Source organism: Platalea leucorodia (assembly GCF_965183815.1).
Source record: "Platalea leucorodia genome assembly, chromosome: 9".
NCBI lineage: Eukaryota > Metazoa > Chordata > Aves > Pelecaniformes > Threskiornithidae > Platalea > Platalea leucorodia.
Genome location: NC_138831.1, coordinates 34,109,341 through 34,134,403, shown reverse-complemented (window position 1 = coordinate 34,134,403; position 25,063 = coordinate 34,109,341). Strand labels below are relative to the sequence as shown.

At 37.9% G+C, this 25,063-nt stretch overlaps 1 protein-coding gene across 1 annotated transcript in view; it reads right to left on the bottom strand.

Moving 5' to 3' along the window:
- Positions 1-226: 226 nt before the first annotated feature.
- Positions 227-25,063, bottom strand: part of LOC309595282 (transient receptor potential cation channel subfamily M member 1-like) — a gene marked incomplete at both ends in the record, with an annotated part of 31,114 nt that continues 6,277 nt past the window's right edge. Inside the window, 13 exons of the mRNA XM_082322047.1 lie at positions 227-1,505; positions 3,551-3,683; positions 4,858-5,057; positions 7,234-7,378; positions 12,332-12,512; positions 13,197-13,448; positions 14,746-14,874; positions 16,927-17,058; positions 17,401-17,523; positions 19,042-19,270; positions 19,828-20,120; positions 22,126-22,155; positions 23,426-23,566. Coding sequence (XP_082178173.1) covers positions 227-1,505; positions 3,551-3,683; positions 4,858-5,057; positions 7,234-7,378; positions 12,332-12,512; positions 13,197-13,448; positions 14,746-14,874; positions 16,927-17,058; positions 17,401-17,523; positions 19,042-19,270; positions 19,828-20,120; positions 22,126-22,155; positions 23,426-23,566 — 3,267 coding nt within the window. The remainder of the gene's footprint in view (positions 1,506-3,550; positions 3,684-4,857; positions 5,058-7,233; positions 7,379-12,331; positions 12,513-13,196; positions 13,449-14,745; positions 14,875-16,926; positions 17,059-17,400; positions 17,524-19,041; positions 19,271-19,827; positions 20,121-22,125; positions 22,156-23,425; positions 23,567-25,063) is intronic.

The following is a 25,063-nucleotide window of genomic DNA, read 5'->3' as shown; positions in this document are numbered from 1 at the left end:
ACTGTTGGCATCTGTGGACTGTGCCTACTTTTTATCTGCCCTTGAGATCTCCCTTTCACCTGACCCAGCAAGCATTTATTTAAGAACAGAACGTATATCTATTAAGTTTAAAATGAAACAAATATATGCAAAATTCTTCTTTAGAAATTAATTTTAAAATCCATAATTTGTTCAATTAATCATGCTGCTCTCTTGACTGTCAAGAAAACAGGGGCCACAAGCCACTTTAACATTCAGTTTCTGTGGATGCATTTTCTTGCCTAGCTTTCTGTTCTTCTGTGGCACTGCCAAATGCTACCACCAAATTAGTGACACTGCTGGCATGTCCTGGTCTATTTAATTTGTCCTTTACAGACTTGGCTTTCCGAGAATGGCTGTGCAAACTCTTTGACCGTACTGATGGGAACCCAGAAGTCCTTTCTGGCTTTACTGATAGTAAATTCTCTTTCTCAGCCTTGACAGTGGCAGGCATAGAGGTGTAAGAGGCACTCATACCTGCTTCACCAACATCGCTGTCATCATCTGTGTCCATCTGTAACTGTTTCTGCTCTGCTTGCCTTTCTGCTTCAGAGATAAAACCAGGGTATTCTGGAGGACGTTCTTGAGAAAGCTGCTGCTCAACTTCGTATTTCCACTCTGTGGCCCATTGTTCAATTGTAGAAGGGCACACCTGATCCATGATGGTACTATACTCTGTGGTCCAGTTGTTAACCCCTCCAACCAGCTTCCCGCCCTGTGCAAATATAAAGCTCCTTGACTTCATCATAGTGGTTTGACAAGCACTGAATGTTTCAGGAGGAAAATAGCGCATTGCTTTAGATTTGTCCAAGGGATAAGAGATGGTTGCTTCTAACTTGGTACGTTCTACTTTTAACTGAGTGTTCTGAAAATCTGATCTTGGTACTGACTGTCTGTTCGTAACAGCATCCATCTGGTTTATACTTCGAGGAACCATACCATCACTCTTGCAAATCCCCTGCTTTTCATCCCCCAAACCACCTGAACCAGAATGGGGTCTGGAAACATTCTGAGCAATTTCTAATGTAGATTTACTGTCATCTGCTGTGGTGACTGCATTAGCACTAGAGGTGTAATGGAGACTGGTGTGGTGTTCTGGAACCAGCATCCTTGGGTCTGCTTCATCTTCTTTGGTACTAATAGAATGGGCTTTTTTACGCAATCCTGTGGCTGGTGACATAGGAGTGGTACTGTCATCATATGTTAACTCATCGCCACCGACATGGTATCTGTACATGCTGTAGCCATCAGAGCTGTTAACACTGCTTTGCCTTAGGAGATACGCAGCATCACACTCAGATGAAGCCCGTGAACGTGTATATGTCAGCTCAGATTTGTCAATACCTGCCAGCTTCTCAAGAGCATTCACCATCCGACCAGATAGTTCTTCCAACTGAGAGAGTCGAAGGTCAACTGTTTGAAGAGAAGCTTTCATAAAATGTTCTCTTTCATTCACTTCTTCTAGCCTCATAGACATATTTTCAACTCTGTTGGGTATAAAAGAGGAAGCATAGAACAGAAGCTGTGGAATGGTGCAGTAACCCATTATAGGCACCCAGCTACTGATTTCTTCATAAGGCAGAATTTTGTGCTATGTATCATGCATCATTCTTTTTTTCCTATGTGTAGTGTCAAAAGCATGCACGTTTTCTTGTTATCTATGCTTTCTATACACCATATTAGAGGGCTATTTGAACTTTGCCCTTATTTACATGCCAGACGAATACAAGAGTTGCAGCCCTTAGGGACAGCCAACTATTAACATTTCTGAATGTGTCACCCAATTCACCTTCAGTTGTCCTCTTTCACTGGGAAGCATCAATTAAGTATATGAAGAATACTTTCTAATGACATGCTTAAAATAGCATCAAGGCATGCTGCAAAACAGGTTTTGTAGCTGTATGAGAGAGAATGTATGCTGGTGTGTATGGGATTACTTTTGCTCTTGAAATACCTTTCAATTATGTACCATCTGAAGGGAATGGAATTATTGTCTAGTTCAATTAAAGTAACACTTTTTCCCATTTTCTTTTATCATTTATATCATAATGAAAGTGATGGTACCATAAGAATGCATATAAAAGTAATGCATTAGAATGTGACTTAGAGATCATACACTAGTAAATCAACTGTGGAAATTAAATTAACATTCTTTTGCTCTCACACACAAAAGATGACGAAGCATCTGGAGCAAGAAGCCATGAGAAATAAGCAAATCTGCTTTGTGGCCATAGACCATAGTAAATCAGTGAGGCTTACCAGCCCTGCTTTATTCTCTGCCACAATACCTATGATTTTGACAAATTGCCATGGATAAATAGTGCGATAGAGACTACTCAAATACACGTAGCAGATTTCATTTACTTTTCTATTCTCAAACTTCACATATAATAATGCAAGATGTTCAGGGCCTCCCTTCAAGAGAAAGATATTTATCCATTAAAGAATTATATGGCTCACAGAGCTACCTCATAACAAATGTTAAAAGGAAGATACATAGATAGATAGTTAGATACGGAGTATCTAAGTAGTTAGATAGATACGGAGTAGTTCATCATCAAAATACTATCATATGTTAAATGATATCTATGTTATACATACATACATACATACATACATGTATAACATAGATAACATATCTATGTTATACATAGATAGATAGTTAGATACGGAGTATCTAAGTAGTTAGATAGATACGGAGTAGTTCATCATCAAAATACTGTGAGGTAGGTTAAGGTGATAGAGTATTTAAACTGTGGATCATTTTCACTACAGGGAGAAATTTTCATCATTTCAAAAGGAAGTGACAAAAGATCCCATCCTTTGACTTACTTAGAACTACTAACAGAATAGACAAAGCCTTTAGGAACAGTCCTGCCAAGTGACCTGGTAAAAAAGTGCTGCTGCCATTATCACTGTGTGCTTACACAGCAATATGCAAACATTACCTAGTCCTCAGAATAGCTTAATGATTTACATGTGAATATTCCCTGACTTTTAAATGGGGAAGTTCATACTGAAAAGCTAAATGCCTTGTTCAAAGCTTCCAAGAGAATCTGTGGCAGAGATTAAAATTCAGCAGTTGTGAGTGCTGGACCCCAGTGTAAACCATAGGTCCAAGGGAAGAATCCTCAGTGCTTTTGCCATTAAGCTCCAACATGTTTCTTATGGTTGGATGAGCTGTTGGAAGCTCAACAAGTAGTAATTTGTTCAAACAGATAAAAAGCATAACTGTGATCTTCAGATGCATGACAGGGAAAAAAAATCACCATGAACAAAAATGTTCTTATACCAAAGCTACCCAAAACAGCAGCTTTAGTGACGTACCAGTAGGAACAACAAAAAGCTTGCTCTTGTGAGAGATGCACCTGCACAGATATTTACTCAGGATTCAGATCAGTTTCTGAATTGGTGGTGGTTTTCTTCAAGATCTAAATCTTTTGTACTTTAACTCAACTTTGGTTATAATGAGACACAAAAAACCAAATATTGTTCCAGATAAGTGGTGTGGGTTTTTTCTTATAATAGGTACCTTTCAGAGGTAACTCTGATGCGTTCATCATTAGATGATTGCTGCTCATCCTCTTTTTCCTGGAAGTATTCTTCTACACACTGCTCTTCAAACTCATATAGGTTTTTTAGCTCTTCATCATTCAGAAATAACTCTGTGCAAAACAGAAAAACAAAATATGAGTTTCCTTTTTCTAAACTTCTGGCAGTCAATTTAAATCCAGTTTAGCGGATTTTTTTTGGACATATGGATACTGCAGATTCTACTCCTGCACTAAATGAACAAGATGATTTTGTAAATAGGGAATGAGCACTTAGCCAAAGACGGCCACAGCCCTGAAGGCAATGTAATGCATTATGACTATCATCTGCTTTTATGCTCACCCACTGGGGGCTATATTTTCTCAATGACCTTTGCACTTTTTAACAGCAGTGCTACGCATTGAACAAACTGACTAGATTTTACAGGATAATGACTAGGGCAATCTCTGCCCGTCTGACTGTTCCTTCATTCAAATATTGTTCTTAAAAAGATGCCAGTTATAGGCAACAGATAATCTAATGTAACAGATTATTTCCTAGACATTCTTTGGATAAGAGCTTCAAAAATTTATAATTATGTAAGGAAAATCCAAGGCAAATATAAGCTTTTGGGAACATTTCATCCTTTATTTGAATTTGTCTCTTTGTATTCAGAGGGAGTGTTACATTTACTTTTTTCCCTTTTTTTCCTTTTTTAACTCAGAAGCATATTGTGCAGAAATAGAATTACTGACGAAATATGTTTCTTGTGAAATGTAGAAACACAGGGATAATTGTGAGCATCCGATTATTTCAGTGAGGCATATAATGAAAATAATAATCAACAATTACAGAGCATGTTGGGAGAAGAATCCTCACAATTCCCCTGTGAAATGACAGATAAATCACTAACATGGAGAAATGAAAGTGGGGATACTCTTAGACACAGATTGCTCACAATCATAGAGCTGACACTACAGATGACATTTAAAACTGTGATCCCTTCTTCTCAATTTCCTATTCGCCCTTCCAAACATATGGACTTCACTAGAACTTGGTAAAACTGGATTAAGTAGATGCTATGTCACTGTTTTAGGAAAGCATGTTAAAGTCTTCATTAGCAGCACAACATTGCATATTCTCAGGAGCCCGCAATGCTCAAAAGCTGTTAACTTGATATAAATTTTGTCCCATACTGTCTTCTGCAGATACACTTGACCATGAACAAAATAGTTCACTATTGGAAAAGCTGTTGCTTTCTGCTAATATGGTGCAAAGAGCTCAATTTAGAGAAGATTTCTTGCATACTCAGTCCCCTGTCACGTTCATCCTGGTCTCCTTCACCCTTCTTGCAGCGACAGCAGATTCGCTTGATGATTATGTAGATGTGGCTGAAGATAATCATTGGCGGTGGGAGGACAGGTCTGTCATGGAACGTCATGATCAGCTGGTACCGCTGGAACTTCCAGACTTGGTTGGATATTGATTTTACCTCAAAGAAGGTATTGCTGAAAGGGAACATAGGTACAGTTTCTATTAGGCCCCTACGTTTACTTATCATTGAGCAAGTACTATGTTGAAAAAAGCAGCAGCTAAATAACAACATGAGGCCACATGACTTGCTTGGTTCAGCTCTTTGTTGATGCTGCTGAACTTGCTGAACTGATTAACTTGAACTCGTGATTTCACCACTCCTTTTGAGGGTAGCAAAGCAGACGGTGCTCTGCATCCCTTATGCACCACCCAGAACAGTCCTCCTCTTAGACTATTTGCTTCTACTGTATAAAGTCCTTTAGGTGTTAGTGAAAAGAAACTTGCACAATTTATGAAACACATCATTGGTATTTTGGGGCTTGGTTATAAAGTATTTCTTTTAACACATGCCAGTATTTGATATTACACAAAGTATTAAATCCATGAAAGGTATTTTGTATGCTAAACCCAGAAGCATCACATGGTTTGCCTTTAATATGCTAATCAGCTTGACCTACATAGAAGACTTTCCAAGTTTTCACAAAATGTCCTAAATTCAAACTGTATTCACTCAAACTTCTGACTTGAAAACATGGTGCATATTCTTGTAAAGGAATTTGTTCTTGGAAGCCATGGCCTCATCGTTTCTAAACCAAAATGAGGTGTGTTATAAAGATGTTTTATTTTGTAATTCAGTAGATATGAAAGAGTATAAGTGATAGTACTCAATCCAGAGATAACAGTAGTCAAGGTTATGAAATACCAACTAAGAGAAAGCAGACTTGATGTTCTGTCTTAGATAAAGCTTTTCAAGCTATTTTGAAGTATGCTCAGACAGCTCACTCCACTTCAATTATGATGATATACTGGCACTTCGTTTTTTATATTTTCTGTCCACTTCTTTTCTAACTTTCTGTGTTTTGAATATCTACGTTCACAAAACCAGTTAAAACATCTCTTTGAAACCAGAGATTCTTGAGTACATATAGCTTTTGGTTTCTTTTGACGAAGTATACATGAAATTATTTTCCAATGATAAATGATAATCTGCCTGCATTCTGTGTCTCCTGCATAGCAGAAACTCCCCAGCTAGATCTCACCCCCTTGCAACCATGCTGGAATGGCAGGAGTTAGCAGCATGACCTACTTCCCAAACTGCTGATTCCTTGGTCCTTCAGCCAATAATAGCTACCATTGTATCTTCCCCTTTTCCCTAGCGATGTGACTGGCATTTGAGCACTTTAAAATTCATGACCTTTTAAGCTACGTACATCAAATGAAAGACAGACTTTGTAAGCTGTAGATTTCTGGGCACACGATGAACTATTTTTGTGGTTGTGACACCAGCTACCTATGCCAACAAGCCCTCCCACACTACATGTTTATGGGCATCAAAAATGGATCACCTGCTTTTCTCAAGTGGTGTGTTCGGAAAGTCTTAATAGCAAGTAGATATTTCTTTTTTTTTTTTTTTTTTTTTTTTTTTAACCCCGAGGTCATGACAGGAAAAGCATGCAACATAACTGTGGGCAGAAAGAACAAGCAGCAGAAATTTATTTAGTTTTACTCCAGAGAAATCTAAATATAGATTTGTGGAATAACATTAAGAATGGGCATAGTGCACGTTGCTTGGACTAGCCACAGATCTTGGCAACATGTAGCCATCCTTTCTCTTGGTTCAAGGCAATACAGACATACCGACTGCTTTTCTGGGTTGTATAAGAACTCTGCAGGGCCCTAATTTCTTTTTAATTAAAAGCAAAACAAGAAGAAAGAGAAGCCAGATGATGTAGTGATAGTGAAAACACCTCCTGCTTTTGGTGTTCAGATTTTCATTCTGAAGTTCTATCGCAGAATCATGTTTGCTAGTGGTTACATGGGCTTCCATCATCTGTGTAGCAGGTTTCATGGATTCTGTTTTTTGTCTTTCCAGAGCAATCTTGAGGCCTGTCACTATCCGCTAAATGGTAATTGGAAGTAGCCAGATTCTCTCATATGCATTACTGCAATTGCTGGCAAATTCAAAGCAACCGTTCCTCCACTCTTTCCCAGTGTGTACACTATTCCAAGTATTTGGTAGTCATGTTCATAGAGTAATTAATTAGATTCTGCGTGCGAGTGCAAACCCTTGCAAAATCAGTTGATGGGCTCTCACAGAAACTTTTATCTCGGCAATAAGAAAGTAAAGATAGTGCATGATCATTTACATACTTGAAGACAGCAATCAGCAGGTTTACCAACAGGATATTTGCTACCAAGAGGTAACAGGCCATAATAGCAGGAGTGAGCCAGGCCCCTGGTATACATGGAGGGAGGCGTTTACCATCATCATCATAAAGATTGTCCCCACAAGGAGCTGAAGAAAAAACAGGAAAGGTATTTTTCACAAATTGCCCAATACTTAAAAACATTATTCACATTTATTTAAAGATGACATGTGCATAAAATTTACCAAGCTAAACAAATTTTGTCAGTTTATTTCCAGTAAGCAAGTATGTATAATTTCTACTTCAAGTTCTGATTCTAACTAAGCATACAACAATAATTTCCCATAATAGTGAACAGAGAGGCAGCTCAGAGTTTACTGTAGTGTGGCTTTTTCTTCAAATTCATATGGATTTGCTTTTTCTTCATAGTAGTAGTCTAGGACAAGATCTTAATGTGCACACATACATATTAATAGTGGATTTAAAAAAATTCTCCAACCAAACTTATGTGCATACCTTACCAAAGATATAAAAGGATTTACTTAGTGGTCCCAGATTGCTGAGCATAAATTAAACCTTTATCAGGTCCCTGAATGTACTAAAGAGGCCTTAATGATCCTGACCAGCTTCAACTGGGGTCTACACCTACACCCCCTATGCATACCTGTCCCTGCCTGAGCTATGTCAGGTGTGCAGGTCTCAGCCCTGCCTCCTGGATGGACCTTGAACCTGTGTGTGTCCCCTGGATGGACCCTTCTTCTGTCTCTGGCCCTGTCTCTTTTTGCCCCTGACTGGACTCCCTAGATCAACTCTGGACTATTACTTGTCCTGTCTGGGGCTGCGAATGTTACCAGCAGGTGGCCCTGCCACCACTTCCAGGCCAATTTCTGTTTCCCTTATTTTTCACAATATTCTAAATTTTAGATAAAAATTTAAACCAAAGAGATAAAATTATAAAATGAAAAGGGTAGTAACAGCAAAACACACTGGTGAGAATGAGACAAAAATTGAGAATATTGATCAAACGGATATAAAATAATTGCCTGAAGTAATCCTAAGAATACAGAGGTTGTCTTGGGGTAAGAGCTGTCTTGGAGTTGGGTATATGCAGCAAGTTTGTTCTGTCTTTAAGTGCAGCGCCAGCGTATCTGATTTTGAATATAAGGCTAGCTTTTGGAACCATTTAGTAGCAGGTAAAGTGTTTATCAACCACAGGTTCTTTAGCTGAAATCTTAGTAAATACTAAGTCCAACAATGAGTTCATTACAGATTTAGTTTATGTGAATAGACAAACCTGTTTTTTTAATCATTTTGCAGAAAACCCAATGCTTCAACCTCACCTGAAAAATACTTCAAATTATTTGAAAACAGACTAATCTTATTTACTGTGGACTGAAAGAGATATTTATACTATGATTAATAAAATCTCTTTTACTTGGTTTTCAAACAGCAAACCTACATTTTTCCTTTTTATCATAAAGAAAGTATACCAGAAAAGTCAAGCGAATCATAATATTATTCACATGGACCAATGAAAGTACTGCCAAAGAAACACTAACATTGTATCTAGGTAATCAAAGAAATTAGTTATACCATGACACTCATGCATCATAATTTAAAAAAAGGATTATTTTACTGTCAGTGCACTAAAAACAAGTCATAGCAACCACATAACCTCAGTTAAAACTTCTGATCTGCAATCTGTATTAAAATAAAATATTTTTCCTCTGCTTATTTTCAAATGAAACTAATACAGCAGCAAAACAAGATTCACACCTGAATATTGGATGAGCCCTATAATTAAAATGTCACTATCTAGTGAAGAAAAAGATTAACGAACATATTCAGCTAAATGTGATAATCAGCTCTCCACAAAGACTTACGATTAATTTCCATGGCATAGACTGAACAGCATTCCAAAGGAACGAAATAGAAAAGGAGGCAGGGAGAGAAAGAAAGAAAACAATAGAATAATATAGAAGAAAAAAAAAAAGATGATTGAAAATACAGTTTTGCGGCCAAGAAAAGATAAGCAACTCAAATGTCAAAACAGTAGAGGCATATGCTTAGACACAATGTCTTTGTTAAAAATGCATTGCATTCTGCAATTTCCTTTTCATGTTCTTTTCCCCAAATGTTACATATGGCAGTGAATTCATGATATTAATAATAAATCACAAAATGCTTCTGGCAGATGATCATTTAAACATACACGATATTTCAGGCAAGTAAACAAAACTGGTGGTCACTACGAACACAAAATTATCTCACAAAATCACTCTTTTAGGTATTATGGAAACATTTCCTCCTTTTTTTCCTCTTTTTTTTTTTTTTTTTTTTTTTAAGAACCACCCTGGCTTTGAGTCTGCCAGCTGTTTCTATTGAATAGCTATGTTTCCATCAATAGTCATGATACTGATGTTATTACAGTGTACAATATCATTAAAGTCCACTTTGACTACCGGTATGGATACTTGCTTGCCAACCCCTAAAAGGTGATTGTAAGAAAAATCACACTATTGAAAGAAACTCAGCGAGGCTTCTCTATTGTTTAAGAACATGTTGCTGTTGAGTACTAGATGCCACTAACTTCTTGCTCATGGGCATCTATACGGAATGAACCAAACAAGAGCATCCTGGGTTGCATTAGGAAAAGTGTTGCCAGCAAGTTAAGGCAGGTAATTATTCACCTCTCCTCAGCTCTGGTGAAACCACATCTGGACTTGTGTGTCTAGTTCTGGGCTCCCCCATAGAAATCAGACACGGACATACTGGAAAGACTCCAGTAAAGGGCCACAAAGATTATTAAGGTGACTGGAGCATCTTACAAATGAGGGAAGGCTGAGAGCGCTAGGATAATTTAGCTTGGAGAAGGGTCAAGGGATATCTTACCAATGTTATAAATACCTGATGGTGGGTGGGAGTAAAGAAGACAGAGCCAGACTCTTCTCAGTGGTATCCAGTGAAAGGAGAAGAGGCAGTGGGCAAAGACAGAAATATGGGAAATTCCATTTAAACCAGGTTGTCCAGAGAGGCATCCTTCACGATATTAAAAACCTGACTGGCCAGTCCCTGAGCAACCTGCTCTAATTTACCCTGCTGTGAGCAGGGAAGTTTGACTAGATGATCTCCAAAGGTGCCTTCCAACCTCAGCAATTCTGTGATTTGTGATCTTCTTCTTTAGGTGACATCCTATCCTCAGCGAAGCTACTCACAAAAGTCCAACTACTTTCTTTCAGATGGAAAATTTGATGTAATAATTTTTCCATAAATTGTTTACACTCATGGATCTTAGCAAAACGACGCATAAGCACTTGACACAGAGTCAGGTCAGACTGCCCACAGCAATCACTCCCCATGACTTCTGAACATGCTTTTGTGGTGTGTTTACAGAGAACCACAGAAAGATCAGAGTGAAAATTTCTTATTGAAAGCAAAAAGATCTTCAGAAGTCAGTCCATAGACTTCTAGACATAAGAAATTTACGGAATAATTGTGATGCAGTCTAGTTGCACCAGTAGAACTCCTTGTGTAGCCACTTTTATTTCAGTATTAAAACAATAACAAAACCACACATTTCCAAGTTAGCTCATGTTTAAGCTACTGACACAGGAAAGCTTCTGACCTGAGGTTAGTGGAGCAAGTAGCTGGACTGAACTTGTGTAACTGGAGAGCCTGAACATTTTTTCCCCAAAATCTTTCACACTGCTGAAGAAAGATTTCTAATTCAAAGGATGCTGAGTATATAACTGAGAAATGACTGGAAGCATGAGAGAAGTTACTTACAGTAAAAAGATCAGTACTGTTGGTAAGGTCTAAGTTTTGATTTATAAAGAAATCAAACTGTCTACATTGGCAAACGTTCTTTGTCCAAAGTGAAGTAGGATTTGAATGCACATTATGAGCCACAAAGGTAAGGGATACCCTGTTACAGTCTATTTCTCCCCATGGGAGAATTAACCCACTTGGGAGATCCTGAGTTTATCCTGGCTCACACGTGCAGTGAAACTGCAATATCAGAAAATAAATGACTGGCTTGACCTTTTATTTGTCAAGAGTAATTTACTGTATCATAAGCTACATTAATGAGACAAGCGTTTGTAAGGAAAACGAAGATGATATGATCTTTGCAGCAGCATACACTGTTCAGAAACAGACTAATGACATTTTATTCCTTTCTAAGCAATTAAAGTACACTTTAATGACATTTGGTATAAAGGTTTCTCATGATGATAGGTCTTTATGGGTTTTGAACTTAGACTTCACAGTTTCTTCAGCCTTCCACTTTGCTACTTGTCAATATATGCAGATGGTTGAAATAACACATACACAATGCTGAAAGAGCAGCTTATATTATTTCAGATAAAGTGCAAACTATGTGATACACACTAGAGGAGGCCAGCTACATGTTTGACTGTCTGTACAAATTTCAAATATTAACACAAAACTAGCAGTAACATGACAGTTTCCATCTCCTCTAAAATGCTGACAGTTATTTTTTAAAACTGTGCAGCTTTTATATAAGAAAGGCTATTTCCACACCCAGAGCTAATCAAGCAGAGTTTTCCTTTTTTGTTTTGTTCTTACACAGGTGTAGAAAAGAAGAACATGAGTGATTCATGAAATGGAAATGTTTCTGGAAAGTAGATAGATGTATCAATGGGAGTATTAGCTCAATGCCTGTGCTGTGAGTTGGAGATGAAAGTATATGTATATTTTCATCTCCTGTGCAAGGTATTTATTCTTTTCTTCTTCTGTTGGAACTGACTATTAGTAAAACACTGGTTCAAAAGAACATTTCAGAATGATCTCTCTTGATCCCTGCAAGTAAACAGAACACTTAATACTGTTATACTCTTGGACAGGAGAGTATTCCAGACTATATCGCTCTCAGTGTTAATGGAATTTGAATATAAACTGAAAGACAGGACATGTAGGTGGGGAACAGAAAATTTTTCAGTCTCTGGAGTCTGTCACAAGAAAACGACAACAACAATATAATCATAAAGACAAAACACTACTTCCAAATTAAAAACAATCATTAATTTGGATCTGATCATCTGCCTCAGAAACAGGAAACAGACTCTTACTATGAATTCTACTCTTACGGTCTATCTGGTCTGCGAACACCTCTCCATAGATCATCCAGTAGGGCATATAGAAGATGTTGCGAGCTAGTCTCCAGGAAGGCTCCTCATCTGGGTGCAGGATAGCTTGGCGGGCTACTCCAAAACTCATCAGAACGACAAGCATGATGACCACAAAGTAGAGCATGTCAATCATCTGCATGGAGAGACGATACAGAGACTATCATCACCAGGTAGTACAGTATGTCTGTTTGCCAGCATGCATTAAAGTAAACAAGAAAGTATCAAGAGCACAAACACATTCACCTGGATAATTTTCTTGATATTATTCTTTGACTTTAACTACTGCTCATGAATTAAGCATACATACAAAATGCAGTAAAAACAGTCATTAAAAGGAATACTAGATTTATATTTAAAAAGACCTAAAATGCTAAAATCTTTGCAATTCTTATTCTCTTTTGCATCAAGTGCACTATGCTGTGCTTTCAGCACAGACCTCTTCTGTGGTTGCAAAGAGATGATATAATCGTTGCTGTATCATCTCCTGTCCGCAATTGATGGTTTTGTGGATGATCCCAGTGTATCGGCAATCTGTTATTGCTATGGCTTTGGGAGGCAGAAGGCAGGCAAAGCGAACAAGTTTCCACAGGCTGGTTTAAAAAATAAAAAAAGAAAGAAAAAAGATTCCCTCTCAAATCAAGCAATTATTAGCAAGAGTACTGCATCTTGTGTGTGTGTGAAATTCACATGGCAACTTTTTCACAGCCTTTATTCAGAGTCCTACTCAGATGGACAACCTTTTTTTTTTAAATTAGAACTGAATTTAGTTTCCCATGAAGTTCTGAAATGCATAATTTACAGCAATTTAGGCACTAACCATCTTTCCAATCATCATGACGTAAGGTCCCAGATATTTGTTCACACCAAAGATATCTAGTACTCTAATGTACCAGAAAATTATATCTACACAGTAAATCACTCTTCCATAACCCATGTAAGGCTGGTTCTGTAGGCGAAGAATTGCTCCTATCATAAATACTGAAATAGCCACCAGGTCAGTAATATTCCAGTATTCCTGGAGCCAAACTTTCACTTTTTGGCTCAGCTTGCCAGGCTCTGACATCAGAATCTGAAATAAAATTAAAAAAACAACAAAGAAATCATTAGGAAAAACTCCAAGTTATATTTTTGAAGTAACGGTCATGAAAAAAGACCAATCTTGTCACATTCAATAGGTGTCTGAGATCCCCTCCACCGCCAGCAAAATTTGTCTCAAGCAGCAATATTTTTAGTTACTAGCAGGCAAAATTTCCTTTTCATAGAAACATAGAATGGTTTGTGTTGGAAGGGACCTGTAAAGATCATCTAGTTCAACCACCCTGCCACAGGCAGAGACATCTTTCACTAGATCAGGTTGCTCAAAGCCCTGTTGAAGCTGACCTTGAATACTTCCAGGGATGAGGCATCCACAATTTCTCTGGGCAACCTGTTCCAGTCTCTCACCACCCTCATCATAAAACATCTCTTCTTTATGTCCAATCGAAACCTACCTTCTTTCAGTTTAAAATGGTTGCCCCTTGTCCTGTCACTACAGGCCTTGGTAAAAAGTCTCTCTGTGTTTCATACAAGTCCCCTCTACATATTGAAATGCTGCAGTAACGTCTCCCCAGAGCCTTGTCTTCTCCAGGCTGAACAACCTCAACTCTCTCAGCCTTTCTTCATAGTAGAGCTGTTCCAGCCCTCTGATTATTTTCGTGGCCCTCCTCTGGACCCCCATTTCACTTTTGTTTCTATTTTGGCTTTAATAAGCCTTTTTTTGTTGTAGGTTTTAATGAATAACATTTAAACCAGGAGATCTGGCTTGCTGACTTGGCATCCATATTTATCTCCAAATACAGTTAGTATGAGATGTGGGAATTGTGAATCAGAGAGGGATAGGGCAAGTGCAAACCACACTGCAGCATGTGAATACAGTAGAAGATTTTATGCTATCTTCCTCATACAAAATTAATGAGATCGGTCAGATAGTACTCCTGGCCAATTCCCCCAAACGCCTCTCTGTCTGCAGTTCTCATTAAGGACTGCAGCAGTAATAAAAAGACAGTACCTACTGAGATTTCCTTCATGGGTTTTCGCCCTGCCCTTCCTTGGAAATACACATAAGAGAATGACAGCATTCATTTTGACTACTGACCTCAGGGCATTTTTGCCTGACCTTTCTGCCCAATAAGAGAAGGTTTTAATGTACGGGAATGGGTTATAAATGAAATTCTCTCCAGTGATGGGCATTTTGGGACTCTGTGGATAGGAGAATCTTCTCTCTCATGTATGGCTTCTCAACCCTCTGCACAAGTCCATGCCATTATTACCTCTAAGACCGAGCTTCATTTTAAGGATTATGAGATGTTGGTATGATCAGACTTTACCTCTCTTACTTTCTCTAAAGCCAACGTCACAATGTAAGAGATGACAATCCATTCCTGGACTGATGGCCACCGTTCCATCCGCACCAAGATGATATAATTAAATAGCATCAAGTAACCGAGGTATGATATCTACCAAAAAAAAAAAAAAAAACAACCCCACATCATTTATGGGCTTTAGGTGATGGATCCCAGGATCCTCCTTCCACAGTTAGGCAGTATTCAATTACTTGAGATGACTTCCACACACACACAAAAAAATCAGTCTCCACTCATTTCCATTAGGATGTTCTGGACTATTAGTGTAAGTCAATAAAGTTATCACTCAGTTTTCTATAACTACTGGTGTAAAAGTCAAACTGGTGATGCTGGCGTCTCCGTGCCTCATGGCAGTCTTTTGTGACCAGCCAAACTAAAAACTTCAGAGATCTTGGAAGTCCAGAGTTAAGAAACTAAAATGGATTCAATGGCTTTGCAGAAAAAAAAAGGGAAACAAAGCAGTAATAAACCAGAAGATTTTCCAGGGAGAAAATGGAGTTTTCTAAAGAATGAGATATGCAATGTGAACTGTTTACCCATTATCTCAAAACAGATCTAAAGCAGAATGGGGAGGCAGGGCTGTGAACAGCACCTGCCTGGAGGGGTAGGGGAAATAGAGCCACACAGGCCATTTGCTTTTCTCCACCCTGTAATAATGTGGTTGAGACCATCTAGGCAGAATAAACTCTTTATTTGAAGCCAGAGGCATACAGAGTTCATGTATCAGTCCCTACAACACCTCTTCCTATGCTTGTTACTTAAACCCATCTGCATGAACAGTAGGCTTGCAGATATTTTGGTTACTTTAAGTAGGCCTTAGTTTCAGGAGAAAATTTCTTGCTGAAGCCTAATTCAGTAAGAGCACAAAAGGCTGCATCACCGTGTCAGAGAAGAAACACCAAACAGAAGGCAGGAATATCCTCTTAGCTGAAGGGCCTGCATAATGCATGAAAGAGAAGCCCAGCCTAATTGTGACGTTCATACGAACATGTCTGAACGCATACACTGAGGGTATGCATGAAAGATTCAGGTGTTGAAGACCCTTACTTGCACAGGAAAAAAGATTTTCTTCTCTGAAGGAAGTGGGCCTGCTGCAATGCCCTTCCTATAGCTGCCATGCACACCGGCAGAGACCATGGGCCTCCAGCAGCTGAAGGAATGACAGATGCTATGGAACATATGATCCAGGCAGCTGAATTATCTCATTTGTTGAAAGAATCAAAACAGCAATTCCAAAGCACTCTAAATCAGGCCCTTTGTGCCTGGGGCTTTTTTCATCTACTAAAATGTAATTCCTTTACACTGTGAAACCATGTTGAATACTTTTATTTGAAATTAAATAGGAATTTTGCTTTTAAATTATTAATACAGGCAGCAGAAAGGGATCAGTATAGTGTTTTGTGATTACAATGTGCTAAAACTAAAAACCTACGTAATATTAGGACATACTAGGTACTGGAAGTCTTCAAATAAAAAAGAAACCAATATCCTTTTTACAGGCCACACACAAAATTTACGAGCAGTAGCATGAACACTTTTTCTGTTTCATTAAAACAGAGTTTAGCACCAGATAATTCTCGATGTACTAAAGAAAAAATCAGATGCTTGTCAAAAATAAATCTTTTAGTTTAGATTGGTTTTAATTATTTAAATAAGAGAAAAGTACCTATTAAGTCTTAGTGGACTGGGATCTGTGCTTCCATTTAGGTTGCATTCATCTGAGCCCAACTGTCAACAGAGCAAAGAGCAAGCACTGATACTATAGCATTACTTCTTGGGTCCTAAAGTGTATTTCAATGCAGAACAGGAGGCAGAGCCTTTAGAAAGCAAGGGAATCCATCCTAGTTCGGATTGAGTGACTGGATTGTGGAGCTTGCACTGAGTTTGACATATGATTAGCCAGACAGGGCCTCCTTCAAAGTGTGTAGGAGCTTTAGAGGCTGACAGCATAAGCTTCAGTTATTCATTCTGTTTCATTGTCTACGCATTTTTCTCTGAATAAAGGGAGTGCTTCACTCATCGGATTCCATGAAAGTCATCACTATTTATTTATGAATTACTTGGTTATTATTTTTACATTGGAATCCTTTAAGTTTCACAGGTGTGAGAAAAAAAATCACTATCAGTTTAATCATCATGACTTACTGTGTAGAACCAAAATTTGACGATAGGTGCATTATAGAATTCATAGATCTTCGTTCCAATTGGAAGGCTCTTTTGTTTTTTATTTCCATTCTCTTCATCTCCTTTTCGGGAGCCTGTATCCGCATTTGCATCCTGGAAGACCAAAGTTGTCAGTTTTCATCAATATACCAGAGTAAAAATAGTAGCTTTTCCTCAACTACAGCACAAGCCAATTGTTAACTACACGATGCTTCCTCTGAGCAACAGACATCTTTTTAAAAATAGAAAAATACAAATTCCGTAAATCTGTGCAACTACACTGATTAGTGACACGCCCTGAGAATCCAGCCTATACACTCCCAAAACTCTTCACTGATTTTTATCCCACAGAGGCAGTTGAGAGTTTACTCTGAGTGACCTATGACATAATCAGAGAATTTAGAAAACTGAGCACTCTTGAGAAATTAGAACTTCCTAATAATCTCCATTACTGACCACATTTTCCTCCTCCTTTTCTCTGCCTTCCTCATTTTCTCTTGATGTCTGGTAAGAATAATCATCGTAACTCCGAAACTCTAGGAAAAGGATGGTGGGAGGGAAGAGAATCCCCATTATAACCTGTACAACAAGAAAGAATTCAACTCAGATGGCAATATTTGTTTACATTAATAGATTTCATAACAAGGCAAATCCCATAAACAATATTTTCTTTTGTATAGTATTCAAGATACTCTGCTATCCTCAAACCTACAAAAATGAATAAGTAATACTTATGAAGCATTAGCAATAAGGTCTTGTATGGAAAGATGGCACCCTGGAAGGTTTCCCATCTCCATGAATACACTGCAATTAAGAAATTGTGCTCCACAATTAGAGTTGTGCAGAGAAATTCCATGGAATGGACACAGTGGTGGTTGGGAGAGGGTTTCAGGTTTGTTACTAGAGTTCATAGTTACTTTAGTCACTACTATAATTAGTTTTAATAGTTAAAAAATTTGTGAAAGGTGAAAGAACCTTTGCAGATAGCACTGGGAGAGTTCTTTTACTATATGAGATTGCTGAGATACAGAAACGCAAGCATGAGTTGCCAAAGTACAGAAAATGAGCAAAGAAAAGAATGCAGGTAATGAAACTAGAACATTAGCAGGTTGATTAATCCTTTGGGGAAAAGAAAGGAAATCAATAAACAGATTTAGAAAGCACAATAATGCAATCTGAAAGGCAGGACAATTGCCTGAAGATTTTAAACAGGTTTAAGAGGGAAACATGGGAAAGTGGAAATAAATTGAGAATGACAGAGAGAGTGAAATGTGTATGTCAGCAAGCTTGGGAGTAAGACCTTGGAAGACAGGCATGGCATTTTGTCAGTAATGGGGGATTTAAGGAAATAAGGAGGTGAGACTGAAGGTGGCACCATCATGATGGGCCTCCATACGGGTGACAGCAACTGCATAATATAACAAAGAAAGGATTATATTCACATGAAAACACATACAAGCAAACACTGTTCTGCTTCCTTAACATTGGCTCACTCATGTTTCTCTTTTCTGCCAGCCTCCTCACATTACTTGTTTTTTTGTAAATCTAACAATCAGGAAATATAAAAAATCAGTAAGAGAGACCATATCATCAAATCACAGCAGAGGGAAATAAAAATCACATAGTTTCACATAACGCAATTGCATAGATTTCACTCTTTTCAACACTTGAGTCTCAACTCTGTGTCTTCCAGTACAATATTAAGCAATATAAGTAGCATGTGTCCATGTCTAGTTCGTTTTCTCTCTATTCTGATTGCGTGGACCCCTAACGGAGATCTTTTTGCTTGTATCCAACTAATTTTTAATCAAAGGTGTATGTTTTCAATGAACAGATCTCATCATTCATTGAAAGTCACAACTTTGCTCTCAGATTCCAATCATGCTAAGCCTTTTATGGATTTATATTTTTCTTTGTCATGGGGTAATGTTCCTTAGATATCCTGAATTTGGAAACCAAAAAAAATAGCTTTAAAACAGATATGTTCTTGAAACATCTATAATTAGTAAGCCAATTTGTACTATGCATACACTATGTCTAATGTAGTGTTACATGCAAAAAACTGTATCTTTGAAAACAACTGCAGAACAGAAATACCTTAAGGCCTGGGTTTTTCCGCATGCGTAGTCTCCCCATCCACATATCTGTTAAGAGCATCTGGCTGCATGTGTGAGCAATGAAGTCCCTGTGTTTAGCTGCCACAGCCAATTTTAGGCAGGTAGAATTACTCCAGTTTTTCAGTTCGTATGTCAGTAGTTTCATGGCAATCTGCTCATCATGTTTATAGGACTGATCCAAGAGTTCAACAGCCAGTTGGCCAAAATCTCTGGAAAATGCAAGATAAGTCCAGTGAAGTTTGATTTAGAAATGAGTGTTTGCTTGCATTTGGGGTTTTAATTCCATTTGCACAGGGTCATGTTTTTCCACACACATGTACAATGACAAGAACTGACAACTGAGTCTCAAGCTTTATTTGGGACAGTCTATGAAAGTTCCAAACAAATTTTTAGTGACCAGAGAGAATTAGCTTAGACCAATAACATCTTAAGGCCAGTTTAGATATATTATCAGATACCCCTTAATTTATGTGAGTAAATCCTGAAAATACCTTTGTGAAATAAAACTGGATAGTTTTACAGAGAGAGAAGCTGAAGAAAGAATGTGTTCTGTCAGAAAAAATGCAAGTCTTCTCCTCGCTAGTGTTGCCTTCAGATTCTGAGACCACATTTTGGCTTCTTTACTTATTGATAAATTGGCTCCAAATGGCATTCTGTGAACCTACGTTCTAGAAATCAATTGTACTTTACTGAAAGTAAAGCTTCTCAGCAGGGCAGGCAACCTCCTGTATCAAGTAGACATGAAGTCTGCTCTGTGTCTACTAACTTTGAGTTGTTGTCTAGATCCTGAGAGATGTCGTCCACCAGCTCACTCTCAGAAGACTCATGCGCCATAGACTTGTACAGTTTACAGGCCACAAGTGCCTTGGCCATGGTTTCCTCCCCTCGCTGCCAAAGGAAGAGTGCCATCTTTTGCCGTTTCATCAGCACGGCCCATAACATCAGTTCATGAAAGGGATACTGAAAGCGGCTGACTTCTGGGTCATCCACATCAATATCGATCTCTTCCTCCTTTTTCTTCTTCTTCTTCTTCTTCCCTTTGGTGGGAGGCTCATCATCCTGGGAAGAAAAGAAGAAAAAATGTTCCCATCAATTTTTAACAGCTTACCTGACAATGGCACCATGCACAGAACGAGTACTGAGAGGACATATTAATAGTTAAAGTTCTAATTTGTTTTTGCTGTTTGCTACAATGAATGTCAGTAGCAATAAAACTATGAAGAACATGTGACAGAGCATGCACGGGGCTAGCACACACAGCTTAATATTTTATTCAGAGAATCATTTCTTGCATACTTAATTACAAGTCACCCATCTTGGATAAGTACAGTAGAACCCTGTTGTACTGAAGGCATCACTTTACACTGCTTTGTAAACAGATCTCTACTGCGTGTGTAATTGCACAAGTTGATTTGCAATGAAGTAATATTTAATGAATTCCACTGCAGTGTCAATGGAGCTTTACCAAACCTGAATTCACTAGGAATAGGTTCCACTGTAATTTCTCAGTTGGTATGTTTGCATCTATTCCTGAAGAACAGTGCTGTTTCAAACAAAGCAGTTTTCAGACTGACATGCAGGTGGAGAGAGTGGTAACATGCAAATGGAAAAGACAGGCAGACAGCGTCCTTAAGAACAGCAAGATACTAAAGGAGTCTTCACCTTTGAATAAGCAATCTCCTCTTATGTATGCAGTGCAAACGGAAGGTATAAGTATCCCATTTCTTAAAGGGATAGGGAGGATAGGCCATTACTACAGGAACCAACATGGAAGTAACTGAAGGGAGGTACTGACAATGAAGCAGGATCCTGAAGGGAGAAAAGCCATGATTGGGAAAATTAGGGTTTAAGTAACGTGGGAAGAACATTGCATATATAGGTGTAGACAGAGCTCATCATCATTGTAGACCTTGACTCCAATCTCAGAAGTGGATCACAAGTAAAAACAATTACAATTCTACAAAAATAGTTTCTGTTGAAGCAAGCTCAGCATAATGCACTACTTTTTGATAAAATATGAACTTAAATCCAAATTCAGGGTTCAGCCTCACATCCCAGGTTTCCAAAGACGACTCTTCAGCTCAACAATTAAGTATGCATTTCTCTTCCAGCAGTTTTAAGAACTCCAAGTGGTGACCTCCGTCTCTTACAGAAAATTCAGGGGTCTTTAATTGCATGCACGTGAAGAAAGTGTTGAGCATCTCTGAAGCACAGGACATAAAATCGCAAATGGAGGACCAAAAATTAGGTCCTCCTCACACTGGGAAAATCAAATCAAAATAAAACCCTGGGTAAGAAGGACAAAGTGCTAAGGAGTCTAAACTTCCTATTTTAAGCTGCTAACACTGGAGCTGAAAAAAACCCGAACACTTGGAGTTGCATCAATTTACTGACCACTTCAGCAAAAGAAATGTGAATTTTTCTTTTCACCTTTTCTTTCTCTTGGAAAAAGGGAGTGGGCTACATCCACTGTCAAGTGGAGAGAACACTTCAGTTTGTGCCACATAAAACATTTCTCACTGAAAGAAATAGGAAAAATCAAAACGTGCTTTTGGAGAAGCACTAAGCAACCTATGTGTGAGCAACGTTGATTAAAAAGGGTCACACCTCTGAGGGGATGAGCTTTTGGCCTTGAGCCATTAGAAAACAGGAAGCTGATCAGAGAGATTAAACATAACCTGGTCTTTCTCTGTAGAGAAGAAAGCTGCTTCATGGTTAAAGGGGATTTGACCATAAGCAGCACTGCTGGATTACATTCTCTTTTCAATATCATTGATGTTCGCATCTGAATGATTAAATATACAATATGTTTCAACATGGAATGTGTTATTACATTATAGTGCTAAAAACTGCCTGAAGACTATTGAGCAAAGCTTTAAGCAGCTCTCAAGACCTTACCCATAAAAAATGTCGAAGTCTTTCATAGGCTGTTTGCAAAATGGAAGATCCTGTCTAGTTGAAATTTACTTTAGCCACAGTAATAGTGAAAAAGCTAAGAGCAGGAGCAGAACTGTATCAAGAAATGATCTGATAAAAACAGTAATTTACAATAAATCCAACTTACCTCCATCCCTAGTAGTTTAAGAGCTTTTGGCTGAATATTAAAAATAGAAAAGACAATCAGTTAGACAGGAGGGAAAATTCAAAGACCAAACAATACCAAGGAAAACCACATTTTCATTTACAAATGTACAGTATTTATTATTAAACTTACTATTCTAAATAATTGTACCAATAATGGTACAATTAATTAATCTCCCTCTTAATTGTATTTGCAGGAAGGCAATGGGTTAGAAAATACCTTCCATCCTGCACTCAAGTGAAATATTTTGATTCAGATGGAAGAGTTAAATGAATCATTCGCTAATACACTGCTTTGAGAATTTAAATCACCACATGGTCACAAAAGCTCGAAAAAAATAATGCTTCTAAGCACACACAGGGTAAGGATACCAACAAGAAACAGTAAAAAATATAATAGATCTTCAAACCTCTCACAATTTCCCAGTAAAAAAATCCCTCTGTCCCATTGTGAAATCTCTGTTTTACATTTTATGTAAAAGGTTTATTTGTTTTTTCCATCAGATAGTACTACACTATATATGTACTATATATATCAGCTACAGAATACTTGGGCTTTGAGTGGCCTTCTGACCATTTGTGGGGCTAGTTTCCTAGTGTGTTTCCTAGCGTGGGGCTTTCTCCAATTAGGCTAGGAAGCTTCACTTGACCTTCAAAGCTAAACAAAACAAATCAATAAGCTAATGAAGAAAATTATTCTATTTGCTTAGAACAGACCTTTTAACAAAGCAAGGGCCATGCTTGATATTCTCAGGATCGGTACATGACTATGAAATGCTTTACTGAGATTGCAGTGGCTTCCGTAGGGTAAGATTTATGCTCAGAACAGGTCTTTACAGGACTTACTGTAACAGGTTCATAGCTCTTCTGTATTCAGACTAAACTCTCTGCCCTACCCAAGTTAAGGCTACTGTTGGTTATACTTACTTGATCAATAGGCCTAGCTTGACCAATACAGTTTACAGTTACACGGAAGCTACAGCTTCAAGTAGGAATAAGTAAATATGCAAACACCACATTTAGAAATGCTTGGATCGTAAACTCCTGAAATAGGAAATTCACCTCCAGATCAATGTATTTACCACCGTTTGGGTCCTCCCATCCTTTAACATAGATGTTTTACAGGTTCCTTATATAACTTCACTACCAGAGTTTCAACTTTGGTCTTGCAGCATTTCTTTAGAATTTAACATGTAGTGTGTTTCACAAAGACAAAGGAACAGAGTATTACTTATTTTTTACTATCAGCACGATGGCCACATCCAGAATGAACTCATTCTTACCCTCTTTGGTCCAAATAAATTATTATAAAGAGTCCGAAAACTTTTTCGAGTATAGTTGCAGCGATAAGCTCCACCCATGAGATATTCAAGTACAAGACCAATATCTATTAGGCTGATATGATAATCTGGTGGAAGATTTCCCTGCCAAAAAATAAAAAAAAACCCACCAAAATAAGGACTTAGGATAAGAAAACATAACATACATTAAATTGCCCAGCTAGACATACCATGTCATGTGTAAATTGGCACATGGGTATTATTTACAGCCACTGGTTTCAGTCTCTGAATATTTGTATGAAATTAATGGTAACTGAATCACATAATGAAAAATTTTTTGGGCCAGATTTTGTTTTGTTGTTGGCAGTATTTATAGTTGAGGACAAATTTTCATTTGATTTACTCGTACAATATGTCAGTGTCCATAAAAACCTGAGTTGTTTGCAAGGGTTATATTGATGAAATTAAATAACTTTGTACTGATCATCATTAATCCAGTATAAAAGCATGACTTAATTTCATGGTGAATATCAGGCCTACTTTACATTTTATGGAAACTTATATTTCATCATAATATTATCTACAGAGTTAAGACTACAATGTAGAACATGATCTAGATTAATGTGCAGCCCAAAATCAAAGAAAAAGGCAGACTATAATTTCCATTGTTGCACTTAAAAACTGGATAGTGGTATTGACTCTACTAGAACCATGAGCTGAAAACTATGTTTCATTGTTCAAGCTACATCCTACAACAATAACTGATTCTACAGCACCACTGAGCAGCTGCTATGATGAAACAACTATATCCTAAGCAAACACATCACCTCCATGTTAACCCAACCGAATCCCCGAGACTGCCGCTGAATGAGTGAGCCATGAAAATGCAATGAAAAGGAGAGACAGACAGAAAGCAGAATGCAAAAGAACGTTAGTAACACTCAAAAAGACAAACACTGAAGGAGAAAAGCGTTAAACTATGAAGCAGATCAATATGAATTATACATTAACTCAGTAATGCGTAATTCCCACATCTAAACCTCTCGGGAATAAATGTAAGTTTTCCTTGCAAAAAGGAATACAGGCTATTTCATGTATTTACTGAATTTTACTGAATAAAATCTCCAAAACCTCAAAGAGATCAAATACAACAAATCTTACAATGACTCTATTCACGTATAATGAACGAATTGACATGTAATGGAAACAAATGAATAACAAATTTAGAACTTGTAGCACTAAGAAACAGAACAGATTTTCTCCCAGGTAAAAGCAGGATTGATGGGAGAAAAGTAACTAAAAAAACACACAAGGAAACAAACAAAAGGGAACAAGTTCTGTGCTCGTGAGTGGGGCTTCCAGTTAACCTAGCAGGCTTCTCCTTCCACTCCTCCTTTGTAACGCTGCATTGGGAGCTTCTTGTAGAGAAGAAACAGTATCAACCTAAATCTCAAATGATATATTACACCAGTAGGAGCTTAACTTTCCTCTCCTTAGTTTTTAAAATACTAGCAGTGCAGTACAGCCATACCCAATTTAGACTGACACCACTGTTTGTCACAAGAAGTAATTTAACTTTCCTTTTCTTAACAGCTACCATCTAATTTCAAACGTCTGCTTTTCCCCATGCTATGCTTGCTT